The 15,572-nt window shown below is 49.5% G+C and overlaps 6 protein-coding genes across 6 annotated transcripts, besides 5 other annotated features; 5 read left to right on the top strand and 1 right to left on the bottom strand.

The window, feature by feature from the left end:
• Positions 1-174: 174 nt before the first annotated feature.
• On the bottom strand, positions 175-633 carry Tb11.03.0420 (hypothetical protein; the record flags this gene model as incomplete). Its single annotated transcript, XM_823073.1, has 1 exon — positions 175-633. The coding sequence occupies one exon, from the start codon at positions 631-633 to the stop codon at positions 175-177; it is 459 nt and encodes a 152-aa protein (XP_828166.1).
• A 248-nt stretch (positions 634-881) lies between these two features.
• Positions 882-1,054: a repeat region.
• Positions 1,055-1,511: a repeat region.
• Positions 1,386-4,008: a repeat region.
• A 734-nt stretch (positions 4,009-4,742) lies between these two features.
• Positions 4,743-4,990: a repeat region.
• A 1,943-nt stretch (positions 4,991-6,933) lies between these two features.
• Tb11.50.0001 (hypothetical protein, conserved) lies at positions 6,934-7,728 on the top strand (the record flags this gene model as incomplete). The annotated part of the gene is made up of 1 exon (XM_823072.1): positions 6,934-7,728. One exon carries the CDS (start codon positions 6,934-6,936, stop codon positions 7,726-7,728), a length of 795 nt encoding a protein of 264 aa, XP_828165.1.
• Positions 7,729-8,265: 537 nt separating this feature from the next.
• Tb11.50.0007 (dynein light chain, putative) lies at positions 8,266-8,538 on the top strand (the record flags this gene model as incomplete). The annotated part of the gene is made up of 1 exon (XM_823071.1): positions 8,266-8,538. The coding sequence occupies one exon, from the start codon at positions 8,266-8,268 to the stop codon at positions 8,536-8,538; it is 273 nt and encodes a 90-aa protein (XP_828164.1).
• A 65-nt stretch (positions 8,539-8,603) lies between these two features.
• Positions 8,604-8,625: a sequence feature (AT_rich).
• A 1,005-nt stretch (positions 8,626-9,630) lies between these two features.
• On the top strand, positions 9,631-10,836 carry Tb11.50.0002 (hypothetical protein, conserved; the record flags this gene model as incomplete). Its single annotated transcript, XM_823070.1, has 1 exon — positions 9,631-10,836. The coding sequence occupies one exon, from the start codon at positions 9,631-9,633 to the stop codon at positions 10,834-10,836; it is 1,206 nt and encodes a 401-aa protein (XP_828163.1).
• Positions 10,837-11,976: 1,140 nt separating this feature from the next.
• On the top strand, positions 11,977-13,044 carry Tb11.50.0003 (hypothetical protein, conserved; the record flags this gene model as incomplete). The annotated part of the gene is made up of 1 exon (XM_823069.1): positions 11,977-13,044. One exon carries the CDS (start codon positions 11,977-11,979, stop codon positions 13,042-13,044), a length of 1,068 nt encoding a protein of 355 aa, XP_828162.1.
• Positions 13,045-13,149: 105 nt separating this feature from the next.
• Tb11.50.0004 (hypothetical protein, conserved) lies at positions 13,150-15,282 on the top strand (the record flags this gene model as incomplete). Its single annotated transcript, XM_823068.1, has 1 exon — positions 13,150-15,282. One exon carries the CDS (start codon positions 13,150-13,152, stop codon positions 15,280-15,282), a length of 2,133 nt encoding a protein of 710 aa, XP_828161.1.
• Between the last annotated feature and the right edge of the window lie 290 nt (positions 15,283-15,572).

Below are 15,572 nucleotides of genomic sequence, written 5' to 3'. Positions count from 1 at the left end.
CCGCCCTCCCTAAAACATGGAGGGGGAAAACATACGCGCACAAACAGAGAGGATCGAGAGAAACAAGCATACTAACGCCTCAGGGGTCCGCATAAAGGCCCGACCCCACAATGCCTCACATCGCAAAGCATAAACACATGACCAGGCAGCAGCCACGGTGTTTAAGGGCGCACCTTAAGTCCCCGAGCCACGTCGGTCCCACGACGCCGTAAGGCACTCCCCAGCGGCACAGCAATTGCACACGGCGAAGCAATACAGTGTGGATCGGGACACCACTTTCTCTTTAGTGGAGATACAAACGGAAGGGGTAAATATAACGGACCCACGCGAAACACAACCGCCCCCAGCTCGCGAAGCCTGTCGTACGCCCCAGCCGCTTTCACGCGGGGCGGACCCGACGCTTCCCCCCTCCGGTTCTACTCCCTGCATTCTTTTAACCAACAGTAGTTGAGGGGATTTAGAAAGGGAAACAGGCCCTAACTTCCCCCCCCCCTGAGGTCCGAAGGGCTGGCGCTGACGAACTCGCAGCTGCGGACCGGCCGTGCATCCAAGAACCGGCACCACTCCGCCTTGGAAAATGAGCCCAATCCACCGCGCGCAGTAGGTTCGCGCTGTCCCTGAAAACCCCGACATACTCGAACAGTCCCTAAAGAAGATATTGCACCACAAAGGGGAGTTTCAGGTGCGCAAACACCGGACACGCCGAGACTGGCACAGCACAGCTTTATTTCAGTAAGCAAAAACATTCACATCTGAGGTGGTTTGATCTTCCTCCCGCGCAACGCGAATGAGGCGGCGGGGCCTTTTCATTCAACGAAAACATCACCCACACCACCGCGGCCCCAAGGCCCATAAACTCGCTTTCTGCACAGACGGAACGTCATTGTTCCTCTTGTTTGGAGCAGTGCTTTGCTCCGGCAACGGCGTCATGTAGCACAGGGATCAGCAGCGTCTTGCTGGGACACCGTTTTTCATTTGTCGGTCCCTGGGCACGTGCCAGCGTGCCATCAGCAGTATCATCCGCACTAAGATGCTGCTGTCCAGTGATGTGGAAGAGAATCCCGGCCCGTCGTTGCGCGGGATTCAGTGTAACTGCGCCGGGCTATCTCAAGGAAAGAGATTAGCACTCCACAAAACCCTTGTTGATGAGCGGATCGCCTTTTGTCTGTTGAGCGAGACAAGGATGACGCCTGGAGAGGCGGCTTGCTTTAGCGTTGCTGGCTACCAACATCACGGAATAGCTCGTAACTGCAAAGGAGGTGGTGTATCAATACTAGTGAGGGAGGACCTACCAGTCGAGACCGGTATGCATGTTATTGGTCGCATTGAACAAGTGCATGCAACAATTCACCTTGCACGTGGAACGGCGCTGACTGTCACGTCGGCATACATCCCACCAAAACACACCTTCACGGCAACTGACCTAGATACGCTTCTGACGACTGAAAGTTCACAGCTCATCGGTGCAGACGCTAACGCACACGCGTTGGCATCGGATCGCGCGAGCCCACCAAATACCAAGGGTGAAACCCTCACACAGTGGCGCATTGACAACCAGTTTCTGGTCTGCAACACTGGTGAGTGCACCAGGAACGCGCGCCACCACGGGGAGTCCACCCCTGATGTGACACTGTCAAGGAATTGCACAGTGTACACGTGGACATCGCTTCATTCTCCCAATAGCGATCACCATCACATATTTTTCGATGTTATCGTTGGAGACGACACAGATGCGCTGAGCTGCCCGCGGCCTCGAAAGCCCATGTACGCATGGCTAAAAGCTGACTGGAGGAATTTCCGTCTGAAGGTTGACGAGTACTGCAGGAAAATTGGTAGAAAGAAGAACGTCAACACCCTGGAACAGAAATTGAGCTCCGCCATCCGCATTGCGACGAAGGTCTCCGTCCCCCGTGGCTGCAGAGCAACGTCACCACATTGGACACCTGAGCTCGCGAAACTCGATGAAGAGATCGCTGGATGCGGACCCTCCCACCGAGGGGAAAAGTTGGTAGCCACGCGTAAGCAGATCCTGGACCGTATCACAAAGAAGAGATGGAGCACGCTATACTCCAGACTTGCGGTGTCAGACCGCTGCAGTTGGCACATTTTCAAGAAGGTATATGCGCCACGACCACTAACCACACCGGCTGTACTTGTTGATAACGCGGCCATCACGGACTACCGTCAAGCTGAGAGGTTCATTAAACTGTACTCGTCCCGCGCAAGAAGGCACACCGACTCACACCCACCGGCACCAATAAAGACGATAGCGAGTGAGTTCAGTCCCATCACGATGGCTGAACTACGGAGATCGATCAAACTGCTACCGAGTGGATCCGCAGCCGGACCTGATTGCTTATACAACGAGGCACTGCAACATCTCGGTAGAACAGCGCTGAATGTTGTTCTGAGGCTATTCAATGAGAGCCTACGAACGGGAGTCGTGCCGCCTGCATGGAAGACTGGTGTTATCATCCCCATCCTGAAGGCCGGAAAAAAGGCGGAGGACCTCGATTCTTACAGGCCTGTGACGCTCACGAGCTGTCTCTGCAAAGTCATGGAGCGCATAATTGCCGCGAGACTTAGAGACACTGTTGAGTCCCAGCTGACGCCGCAGCAATCAGGCTTTCGCCCCGGATGCTCAACGCTCGAACAACTCCTGCACGTCCGCGCTGCCCTCTGCCGCCCCACGCACCAATCTCGTACGGGTGCTGTATTCGTTGACTACGAGAAGGCATTTGATACAGTAGACCACGACAAAATTGCGAGGGAAATGCACAGAATGAAGGTATCACCCCACATTGTGAAGTGGTGCGTATCATTTCTGAGTAACCGAACTGGCAGAGTGAGATTCAAGGAGAAGCTTTCCAGAAGCAGAACATTTGAGCGAGGAGTGCCACAAGGAACTGTCCTTGGCCCAATCATGTTCATTATTGTCATGAACTCGTTGAGCCAACGCCTTGCAGAAGTGCCGTTACTGCAGCACGGATTCTTTGCAGACGACCTAACGATACTTGCGAGGCACACAGAGAGGGATGTCATCAACCACACACTACAATGCGGTCTAAACGTGGTGTTACAGTGGTCAAAAGAGTACTTCATGTCTGTCAACGTAGCGAAAACAAAGTGCACACTCTTCGGGTGTATAGAGCGGCACTCCCTTACATTACAACTCGACGGCAAAAGAATAGGAGCTGACAGGACACTAAAGCTTCTTGGAGTAACATTCCAGAGTCTGCAGGGGATGGCAACACATGCGGCCGAAACGAGACGCAAGATGGACTTCCGACTACTGCAGATAGCAGCCATCTCAGCTTCTACATGGGGGCCAAGACGACAAGTGCTGAGAGCTTTTTATCTAGCACTCGTACAGGCACACACCATGCATGGCATTGAGGTATGGTACTGGGACGCTTCAAAACGAAGTCGCGACCTCCTTGCAGCAGCACAACACAAAGCCAGTCGCATCACAGCCGGCATACAGCATGGGACGCGCAAAGAGGACTCTCTGCTGGAAGCAAACCTCCTGCCACTCAAGACGGCCACTCTTGTGCGCAGCATGAAATTCATGCTGATGTGTGAGTCACGAGGCGGATGTTTGCGGCGCAGTGCTGAGGAAGTATACCACAGCAAACATCCAGTCAGAGTCTTACATTCCCGCATCATGCGGTTCTACCCCCACCTCCACATTGAGCCACGCGAGCACCCACTAGAGACATCGACGCTTCACCACAGCTGCCGACCGATATTTCACACGCAGATAAAGCCTGTGTGCGCTGATGACCCTGACGATGTCAAAAGGGAGGCTTCCGAAAAGTGGATTGCACGGCATTTTGCACGGAGGGGGAAGGAGCCACCGCGACGAGAGCACTACGAATTGTGGACTGATGGATCCGTGTCCCTCGGTGAGAAGTCCGGGGCAGCTGCCCTGCTCTATAGAAACAACACGCTGATTTGTGCACCCAAGACAGGAGCAGGGAAACTCTCATGCAGTTACAGAGCGGAATGCATTGTTCTGGAGCTTGGTGCGCGGAGTGTACTAAAGAACCTCTCCATGCGGGAGAAAACGATGAGGAAACTGTCGATTTTCAACAACTCGCCGTCTCTCCCCACTGCGCTAGCAAATGGCTCATTGAGTGCTATCGAACCGCCTGCACGAGAGCTATGGCGACCAGTCCTAAAGATAGAAAGCAGGAAAGCGAGCATTGGGCTGCAGTTCGTATTCACTTCCAGCGGCGTGACGCGAGAGGAGGCACTTGGCGAACGGTGGAAGAGAGCTTGCGCATCGCCGTCTCCTTGCATTGTGAATGGTTGCTGCGAAATATCAACCCGCGAGTAACACCGCTGTGCCTGAGAGGCTAACCCGAACAAAGATCGGTTTACATGGCCACAAGCTCCACCAATCAGTACGAACATTACGGCAGTGAAAAACACTCTGACACACGCTGGCATTACAACGAGATGGCGTGAATGCAGAGCTCGTGGCTGGTGTCAATCAAGTCCGGAAATATGGAAGGTGAGCAAGCACGGATTTGTTTCTGCGGATGCACCATGAACATCAGTATGCGGCGATTCCCCGAATTTCGTATGCATTTCCAGGATCTTTTTCCAACCGAGAACTCACAGCTGGCAGTGTGCGTGCCGACTCACTCAAGGTAGATCAGCCAAAAACGAGGAGTATTCCAATATCGCATCTACATCACAGGGTTCAATGTACGGGGTCGACTCGTACGAAACGTACGCCCTGGTGATGCCGGCCACCTCAACGTGGTGCCAGGGTCCAGTATCCCGTATCATCGGGGGAAGCCAAGAGCCAGCAGTATTCCTTTCATGGGGAACACTGCTGTGCTCCGGCTACGGCATCATACAGCACAGGGATCAGCAGCGTTATGCTGGGACACCGTTTTTCATTTATCGGTTCCTGGGCACGTGCCAGCGTGTCATCAGCAGTATCATCCGCACTAAGATGCTGCTGTCCGGTGATGTGGAAGAGAATCCCAGCCCGTCGTCGCGCGGGATTCAGTGGAACTGCGCCGGGCTATCTCAAGGAAAGAGATTAGCACGAAACGTACGGGCTATACACGGCGTAGGCGCTGGCACCCGCTGCTCGACATGGTGTTGTGATGGGAATTAAAAAAAAAAGATACGGACTAACGGTGAATTGTTTCCCCTGGAAAAAAACCGTAAGCAGAGGCAGTGCCAACGCAACCTCTGCCTGCCCAACTTCGGTGTGCACCCTCCAGTCACCTTACAAAAGAAGCTGAAACGTGATACTGTACAAGGTGGGGGCGGAACTGTTGTGATTATCCAGCCCCTCGGAGTGATCAAGCGTTATAGTCAAGTCGAGGAAAGACTTGTGGATCATGATGCATAATTCAGTATATGCCAGAGAGTGTTTAGTCAAGGGGGTTGTTCCGGAGGGCGCTGCGGAGCATATGGCAGTGGGAAGGGATTTAGGCTCCAGCGCAGGAAGCTGGCACCGATGGACTTCGTGTGCCGAGAGGGCGCCCGCGGCAGCGGCGGTGTGCCCGGTGTGCGCGCCACACCGTGCAATCGGATCAAGCGTGCACTTGATAGTGAAGGGGCCAACGCTTCCACGCGACACTCGAAGGCATAAGCCGGCGCAACGAATGGAAGGAAACGTTGTAACACTTACTGAACCGCTGCTGGTTCGAACACTCTCGTGTACAATGTTTTGTAAAGGGGCCGATCGTACGATGTATGCGACTTCGCGAAAGCCTGCATAGCTTCTCCTCGCGGCACAGGGGTGTCACCAATCCCGCACTCGCTCTCCACTTGCATCGCGCTTTCTTAGCCCTGTGTAAGGGGTTGGGAACGTGAGCACTATCCGCAACGATCGCACACGAAAGGCCATGTACAGTGAGTTACTCTCACACACCCGCGAAAGGGAGAAAGACGGAAAGAAGAAGAGCTAGTATAAAAAAAAATAACGAAGACTTAGAGCGAAAAAGTGGTATGAGATAACCGCAGAATGAGTCTGATGCGGAGGGGACGTTACTTTGTGTAATAGATATTGCACCTCCGGCGCCGCAGTGTCAACGAAATCGTGAAACCCGATTGGGATTTGGACAACAGGGGGACTTTTAACCATGCACGATAGCGGCAGAATTGAGTCCGACTCGCGATAGCGACTGAAAGGTGTGTATTGGTGTCTGTTCCCCCCTCCCCCACGGATGAGCAAGAGAGACAAACAAGTGATAGGAATAGATCACTGAAAGCCTATTGTATAGCCTTTTAATGTTGGAACTGGTGACGTCCGCGTTCTTTTGTGCTTTAGACAGTTCATGTGAGGCTAGGGTTGGGTTACAGGGTGCTACCAGGACCCAGCGGTGGTACTGCATAATGTCTAGGTGTTGTTGGTCTCGTCAGCGCCTGTCCTTTCCCCTGTAAAGTCGTTGCCTTTGGCTGTTTTCTCTCGTTTGTCACGAAAAAGGACGGAAATTTTCTTTTACACGGTTATCTCTCTGGCTTGAACTAAAATGTATGGTTAGTGCGAAGGTACCGACGTAGTTGTAATGCAATTAAACGCGCCGCCCAACGATTGTCATTGTGGTGGTCACTCTTTTGTTGTGTCATTGGACGTCCTTGCGCACCTCTTCGGTCATGTGTCGTTGAGACGACACAATCATTTGTTCATGCTCAGCGGCTTAAAATGTTGCGTTTCTATGTGAAGGCGCGGTGTGCATTTGGGTTTAGAGCCCAGTCTTTGGTTTTAGTATTTTAAGCAACTGTAAGTGTCAACAGAACTTTTTGTTCGTGCATGTACGTGTGTATATTAGTATATTGTTCTTGCAGTTACGGGAGTGACCGGTGGCCCTAAGCAGCTCTTGTGCCTTACCAATTTATTCTAGGGTTAGGTTGAGGATATACTTCAAATATAATCGAGAAAGGTTAACGAAAAGATCGTTGCGTATGGAACTGATGGAGGAGCGCCCCGAGATGAACCGCTCAGTGAGTGCGGATGAAAATGGGGAGGACCCTGCTGTCGCGTCAGGTGCTGATATCCCTGCACACGTCATGCGAAGGATCCTTTCTGCACGCGCATTCAGGGAAAATGCTAGAAGAATTGACGACGTAACTTCATTCGTCTCTCGTGCTGTTAAAACACTTTCTGATAAAGAAGGTGTCTCTCTCCATTCAGATGCTCTTGCTTTACTGGAGAATATTTCCCGCGAAGAAGACCATATTTTCTCTAAGATTCCAGACGACATGAGGGAAGTTCTTGATAAGAAAAAGGCCGTCGTTACCTTTTCTAAAAGAAAGGCCAATGGGAAGCGTGATGCTGGAGTGGAGGTTTCTACCGAGCACTCGCCTCGTCGTGATCATGGTACAATAATCAGGTTCACAATAGATCCGAATACACCCCTACCCATGCCGCACAACCCGGTACTCGGCTCGCTTGACCCCAAGAAGCAAACGAACGGCCATTACCATGAATTATTCTTCGGAGATCGTGATGCCATCGTTTTTCAGCCACCGGAAAACAACAAACGAAAAGAGCTTGAGAAGCGTCGGAAAGAGAAGCTTTACTGGGAAAACAAAATGAAACGCCCAGCAAAAGAAATAAAGCTCGAAACAGGTAAAGTTTTAAAAGTACCGAAGGATTTTGTTCCAGCTTGTGCTGAGGTTGACCACAGCGCTGAACAAGAAAAGCTGCAGCTGAAGAAGTCTGTTGATAGTGAAAGGAATCTTATTATATTCAGGTAAGTAAGGGGTTAAAAAAAGTCTCCTCATTTTTCTTAAAAGAAGAGAGAAATTTGTATTTCTTTCTATTTCTCTTTCTTTGCGAGGGTACTTTATTTTTGTGAACGTGGGAGGAATTGTCTGCAGGTTTTGACCAGGCAACTGCAAATGTAAAGAGAGGAGAAAATCTATTAAGGTACTACATGCGCATAGAGGGAGATACAAAAATGAAGGGACTAATTAGACTACGCGGTTGGAGGGCTCTACCAGGATGCCTTGCGTTTGCTATTGATATCGGAAAAGAAGGAGATAAAACGAAAGAAAAGAGGAAAGCTGTACTTTATGTATGATATTGTGATGTTTTCAGGTTGAAACCCCACAGCGCGTAGATGGGAATTAGTTTAATATATATTGTCAAACGGTCAACTGATACATAAAGCAATATTTTTTGTAGTTTAACACTCGAATCTTCTTCAAATTTTGTTTTCCCATATCTTTCTTTTCCATATAGTTCTTTCTGTCTTCGAAGTATTATTAACTCCGCTATATTGTTCGTTTACGATGTCTACTGATCGGAAAGCTATTATTAAGAATGCAGACATGCCAGAGGACATGCAGTCTGATGCAGTGGAGGTCGCTCTTCAAGCCTTGGAGAAGTTCAACATTGAGAAGGATATTGCGGCGTACATAAAAAAAGAGTTTGACAAGAAATATCAACCTACGTGGCACTGTATTGTTGGCCGTAACTTTGGCAGTTATGTCACGCACGAAACGCACAGCTTCCTGTACTTTTACTTTGGACAGGTTGCAATTCTTCTGTTCAAGTCAGGATAGGTAGGCTCTCTCTTTTATTATTTATTTGAATAGACGTTTTTCTGATGGGTAGCCATTCCCTTTTCTTTATTATTATTATTTTAAAAAGAGAAGTGAGTAAATCTTTCCCCTTCTTTTGTTGCTCGTTAGACAGACTGCGGAAAAAAGATACAGGAAAATGAATTGACACAGGCAGAACCTGCTGCTGCTTACAATGTTTCTCCCTACGTTTTCCGGTTTGTGTCTTTCTGTTGTCCGTTGCCACTCCTTTTTGTGTTCTTGTGTTGCTTGACTTGTCCACGGACAGCATAACTGCGGGAGGTAGATTCCAGCACGGATGAGTCAAAGATGGTGCTGTGGTGAGGAAAAGAAAGGTGATATACTCCTTTTTTAAAATTTCACTTTAGCGTAACAAAAACGTCCGAGTTGAGAGAATAGGGTTGAAGAGGTGGGAAAAATATTGCTGTTGGAAAGCCTCTTGGGATGCTGAAAACTGGAAAACGGTGCGCAACAGGTTTTATTAGTGTGACTGTGGTGCGTGCACAAACGAGTCGGCAGACCAAAAACACGCATCGGATGTGGTATAGAGGAGCAGAACAATATACACTTATGTATATACACATACGAGGTGACAAGAGAGACAGCATTAACGAAGGGAAAGAATAGAGGGCTGGAAAGGCAAAGTATTGTTTTTGCTCAAGAACAGAGCTACCTATGGCAGGTGAGTTGAACGAAAAGGGGGAGGGAGAGGACATCAACGAAGTTTCTTCCCCCAAAGCGTTCTTTTTTTTTACATTCTACGGTTTTTGTTTTTGGCGTTGACAATATTAGGGCCATACAGCCTTTTTTATTTGATGTAAATGATACCTCTGCATCAGGCGCACCAGCGCTTGGTGACTTTATTTTTCGTTATTTGTAGGTGCTGGAAAGGGATTATGGCATATGTGCATACACACTCTGACTGTCTTCCTCCATATAATCTTTGGACACAACAGGGTAACGGGGAAAAACCTCTAGGTGCCTATTTAGTGAACGACATTAATCTTGGTATGAATTGCGTGACGGCCTCGTAAGAGCTTTGTCTTGTATTACGTTGAGCTGGTTGATTCCATAATGTTTGGTCGGGGATTTGGTGCTAATGAAATCCGTGAAGAGTACAATTTTGGACCTAGCAATGCGGATGATCAGGCACCTTCAGGCAATCATGATTCGCGAACGCACCAATCCCAACGGCAAGAAGCTCGGGGTTCGCATGACACCCCGACAAATATGGAGGAAATGAACGTATTTTCTGAAAGCGACGAGTCTCTTCATAGAAGTAGGCGAAGTGAAGATGTGCCCGCAGCCTCGAGGTATCGTGACGCACATTCGTCATCATTTTACCCTGAGGGGTCTGCCTTGAGCACAACAGAGATACCGTCGCATCCACCCCCGTCGGCCGTCGCCTCGAACCAGGGCGTGTCCGGTGGTGACGGCGATGGTTTGAACGTGACCGCCGGTGGAGTGGCGGCCCAGCTTCCCGAAGTGAGCAAAACCGATATTGTGAAGGAGATTACGGGAAGGAGCAATACTAACACAAATGGTATGACCGTTGATGGGAAAGAACATGCGCTGTTGGTTGAGAGGTGGAAAAATGCTATGGCAGAAGAAGAGCGGTTAAATATCCTACAACGCCAGGTAGAGTATCAGTTAAAAGCAACAGAGGGGGCGAACCTGGAGGCAAACTTTCCACCCAAGTTTTTGTGTATCAAACCCCTTGTTAATCACACCATAGGGATGGTTCCCGAACCAAGAAGGAAATACGTGAAGTTCAACTATGTGATCTGGATGGTGAACTGTGTGTTGCTTGTTGCCAACGCGTCCGTGGCTATCACAGTTGCGTTTTCTCCGTATGAAAATGAATTTGAGGGCCCAAAGGCCTCGAACAAGGCACAGGCAACTGCTCTGTCGATTGCCTACTTGTTGGGTGTGCCTCTAAGTTTCTTTGTATGGCACTGGCCCATTTACAAGGCGTGTATCACTGGGCTTGCTACGAGGCATCTGGTTAGCTTGTGCGGGTTATTGGTGGCACTGGCGTTTGCCATATTCATGCTGGTTGGACTGCCAGATACGGGTGCCTGTGGCGCGATTCTTGCTATGGAGGTGTATGAAGGCAAATCCAATTACCTTCTCATACCCCTTGGAGTGGTTATTTCTTTGTGGTGCTTTGAAACAGCATATTTTTTCTACTGTATGGTGGTGCAGTGGAAATTTTACCGTCTGGATATCATGGCGCAGCGCGAGGCCCGTAGTCATATTGATAATGTAATTGGTGTGTAGGGCGTGGTTAGTGCCAAATTAAGATTTTCCCATTCCCTAGGTCGTGAGATTAATTATTCCTGCAGTCACCAGATAAACTGCTGAGTGATGCTGATGGGCGCTAATACGAAGTCACTTTGACCGGATGGCCTCCCCAGTGGTTGTGATATTACCCGACTTTGCTACCGTAATCATGCACGCTTGCGAAAACTTGTGACCTCTTGGAATATTAGTACTGTGTTGTTTGTGCGCTTTTTGTTAACCTCCTCGTTTTGTTATTATTGACTTCTTCATTGATATTGGGTAATTCGTATTGTCCTTAAGGTGGAAAGTCATTTTTTTTTCTTGCGTTTTTTTTTTGATCGAACGACCCAGATACTGTTAACAATAGGTGTTGCTGTGAAGTATGTGGGTGGTTAGTGGGGAGTGCGAAGTAGGATTTGCTTTTCTATTTATTTATTTGGTCCACCTCTTAATTAAAGGAGATGATTTATGTCTTGTTTTTAGTGTTAGCATTTGATATATGTATATAAATATTTTCGCTTATGAGATTTTTGTGACTGGTGTTGATGATGAATTGATGGGTAGTTCTTGGAAGTTATACGAAGCCATGTTGGCGAACCCTAGTTCGTTCGGACAATATCCTTTTACATTCTCGTGCACATATGTTTTGGCAGTTTAGCTTTACCTTACAGCTGCTGTGCTGTGGGGATAACTTGTACGATATGTTGTTGGTGGTGATTTGAAATTGTTGTGCAGCGAGCCAATTTGGGTTTGGATGCAATGATGAAGTGTCGCAATTATTCGTGTGATTCTCGCTGTTAGGCCGATGTCGCGATTTTACGGCTGCGCGCGTTCGTGTTGGTGTGGAACGGCAACTACAGGGGGGTTTGCAGTGACTCGTCGACTTCTTTTTGTTTTCCATGGGGGAATATCACTTTTCAACATATCATTGCCTCGTTTTCGGTGTTTGTTGTTTTCCATTTATTTTTTGCTTGCTTTGTCTACTTTTTGTTCGCAGCTTTTCACCGTGTTAACAAACACCAAGGTAGTCACCGCATCGTACAGGATCGAGGGCATTGCGCCAACCGGCCCTAACAAATTTTCACTGGAGGTTATAAAACGGTGTATTTGTCCAAAACCGTTTTGTGACATACTGCAATGGGGGATAAAGTTGAATATGGCACCTCTACTGTGAAGAGCTTAGGGGACACCTGCCGCCTTGTTAGGGCCCTGCAAGGATCGACGGACCCCAGATTGGTGTCTATTAATTCACTGCTTGAGGGTGTGGTGAAATCAGCACAAAGTCTTGTAAAGGGGACTGACTCTCAGAAGCGATTTAACATGGAGTTCGCTGAGTTCTGCGGCGTAGCCTTGATGGGACTACCGGACCTAGAGGATGCCGTTGATGATTTACGAGTGCAGGAGAACTGTGCAAACGCTGCGGTGAATGACCAGGACGACTTTGATGGAATTTCTCCAGCTATCTTTATGAGAGAGATTATCGGTTATGTAGTATCGCGTAACACGAACGTAGGTGCCCAATACCTTGAGCACATCGGACGTTCCGCGATGGCGAAATTCGCGGGACAGGAAAGTTCGGAAGTAACGCCGAAGCGTTTAAAGAGCGGCATGAATGATGAAAGACATGTGCAAAGTGTGGCGCGTAAGAAACAACGCACACGGCCTGTGGCCGGTAAGATGGGCCGAGCACCGACCGATGATAAATCTGGCGTGGCTGCAACGGGTCGGGTTTTTGGCGTTGATGGAGACGAACCGAAACAAAGATACAAACAGTCTAGGCCAAAAGGCCCTCCAATGTTGTCACGGTGGGTAAAACCGTGGACGCTTCTGAATCAAAGAGTGCAGGGAATTATCTTAGAGCACGCCTCAAATGAAAATACTCGTAGACCCCCTGTATGTAATTATCCCCCAGGGAAACGAAGTAATATAACACCCTTTGACATTTGCACTGCCCCGTCCGGGCCGGAAATGCTAAATCTTTGGCATGCACGCGAGTCCATGACCTCATCCAGTGTTGGTCATTGTGATCCTGTGGGGGTCGCCTTCGACGAAACTGCCCTTGACCACGACTCCAAAGGTAGTGAGCCGTCCTTTTTTCCGAGCGGCGATAAGAAAGTCTGTGCCTTTGTTTCTTCTGAGCTGATGGCGAACCTGGTACGCTACGGAGTATCCTCTCTCGAGGCGCCGTTTAAGGGTGCTAAGTGAAGCGGTGATGGTGGTCAGATTGACGGTTTTACTTGCGTTGAGTTGTTTTGGAGTGTTATCGATCGTCTAAACAAGATTACGCAACTCTCTTCTTTGTCAACTTCGATGGCAGAAGGGGAGAAGGTAGTAGTGCGCGCTCTAGGCGTTTGTTGGACGGCTGCCGCGATGGAGGCCGCTGTATACGAGCTTCTGCAACATGTTTCGGCGTATGTAGTCCACCCCGGTGATTCGGTTGCCAAGTTCGTTGAAGCACCGCAAAGTGGGCAGTGTAGCGTTGCGTTGGGCGGTTTGCAACTTCTGCAACAACTTTTTCCATACCTTTATGATGAGAAGAAGTATCTTTGTGAGGTGATAATTAAGAACTGTGAGGTGCATCAGGCTTCAATCGGTGTAATGTGTCGCGTGGACTTTGTGGCCTATGTCGTGCTGCATGCTTTCCACACCCTAGTGCGTGGGGTTCCTCTCCTTCCCCGGGGTGCTTCACTCCTGGACAGTTTCTCCTCCGTGAGCTGGGGTGATGATTTGCCGTGGACGCGGAATGTGAACCCGACTGAGGTTCGCGAGTCCCATTGGTGTCGAAACCTTCTGGGAGACTTTATTAAAAAGCTTTCCGTCATCGTCCACCCCGTGGATCCACAGGATCTGCTGGCTGAAGTCGCGTCGTCCGCTGGCTTGGTGGAAGTGGAAAGTTCCGGGGGTTGTGACACGCCGTTTGGATTTCTCTCTAGTCTCTTGCTGCGTGAATATCTTCGGCGAACCTATGCGTATGACTCTTTTTCATGTGGCTTTGAGGTAGCTGCACTGGCAGCTGAGTGTTTCGTGCGTGTTTACCCGCATCTTATGCTGTCCAGTCGGAGAGCCGGCGAACCCGGGAAGGATGTTGTGACATCCCTTCATGGCCTAGTGGACCGTCTTCTTTGGAGGGTGTCGGACGATGCTGGTAACAGACGTGTGCCTCATGGAAGGGTGGGATGCGTTATTTCGGGTGTTGCGTTCGTCACAACTTTGCATGCCGGTGGTGCAGGTCGAGATTCAACCTTGGGGACTTGCTCGTTGTCTCCGTTCAATGCCTTAGGGACTTTGCTGCGCGAAGACCGGCACGATGGTGCTTTGCTTTTGGTTTCTCGCTTCCCCACTGTTTACGAGGGAGAAAATAACCTTGGCATCCGGCATCTTCTTTCTGTTGTGAGAGGCGCGGAGGAGAAGTTGCTGGTCATTGCTGTGGAGGGGAAGGTCTGTGGGGAGGTGTTGTACTACATGGAAACATTGGGAAACTGCAGCAGAACAGTGTTGGTTGCGGCTGCCGTTGGTCGTGCGACTATGACTCAACTGGCCTTGACATTTCGTACGCTCCCAAGGACGTTAGAGTCCCTTAAACTATCTCCTGTCAAATGCCGGCTCAAGATGTGTGCACTTTCTAGCAGCAGCGACGGGCTCCGACGTCGCTGTGGTGGAGTGGAACCACAATCATTTCTCTTGTCCTTGGCCCCCTTATATACAGAAGCGTCCGGAAATGACAGCAGAGTGATGCGCAACATCATTAGTGTTTTTCTTGGTGGTCGTTGCGTGGTCGAATCGGCGCTCGTCGAGTGCCTTTTTCAGCGGCAGCTGCATCACTTGATTAATGTACTTTGTGCACCAACTCCGCATAATGCTATGATCCCGGCGGGTGGTACGTCGGAGGGGCTTGCTGTGAGTTACCTGAGCTACCTCACTGATAATTTCGAAGATGATGGATCCTCTTTTGGCACCTTTAAGATAGCTGTTATTAAAGCAGTAAGAGATGCAATTAATTCTTACATGGAATGTGTCCTTAGGAAATCGGGAGGGCTGACAGCGGATGATGCAATTGCACATTTGGGTGCCTCGCAAGAGCGCTTCCAAAATGTAGAATGGGGATCGGTGGATCAAAGTGTGCGTGGTTGCTGCGTGACCGTTGTGCCGGGACACCAAGAGCCACATTTTGGTCCCCTTTACAGAGTTACCATTCCCACCCCTCCCCTGTTTAGTGCATTTGAGGCATCGTGGCCCGTGAGCGTCAGCGTAAAATCCAATCATTTACTGGCTGATATCAGGGAGTGGGAGGGACGAGTGGAGGTTGCCAGTGCTTACATCTGCATCGGAAGGTGCCTGGATACGCTGTGCCTTTCAGGTGTGGTGGGTAAACGTTCCAACGTAGGGGAGGGAAAGAACTCTGAGGGTGCGTCCGATTTTTTTTTCTTCCCTTCTGTTGTTTGACCTTGTGTGTAGCATGTTTTTCCCAGCAAACCAGTTGATTTCACACCTGTACATCCTTGCCTATTGTGACGCTCCCAACATGCGTTCGTGTCCCGTGCCGCCACCAACCAGCTCGCCTAATGCTGCGTTCTTTCGCAGTCCATTCATGCCCGTTTCGAACTAGGCGGTCGTATCTGGGAATACCTGTTGTACGTTTCCGTGGCGTATGTACATGCTTCGAGTGTTTTTGCTGGCGTGTGTTTTCAGAAGACGTCCTGCTATCCCCGATAGTGGTGGAGTTGGGTGACGTA

This window comes from Trypanosoma brucei (genome assembly GCF_000002445.2).
Source record: "Trypanosoma brucei brucei TREU927 chromosome 11 chr11_scaffold01 genomic scaffold, whole genome shotgun sequence".
NCBI classification, from domain to species: Eukaryota; Euglenozoa; class Kinetoplastea; order Trypanosomatida; family Trypanosomatidae; genus Trypanosoma; species Trypanosoma brucei.
Note: the sequence above shows the minus strand (reverse complement) of the source record. Positions and strands in the feature narration are given on the sequence as shown.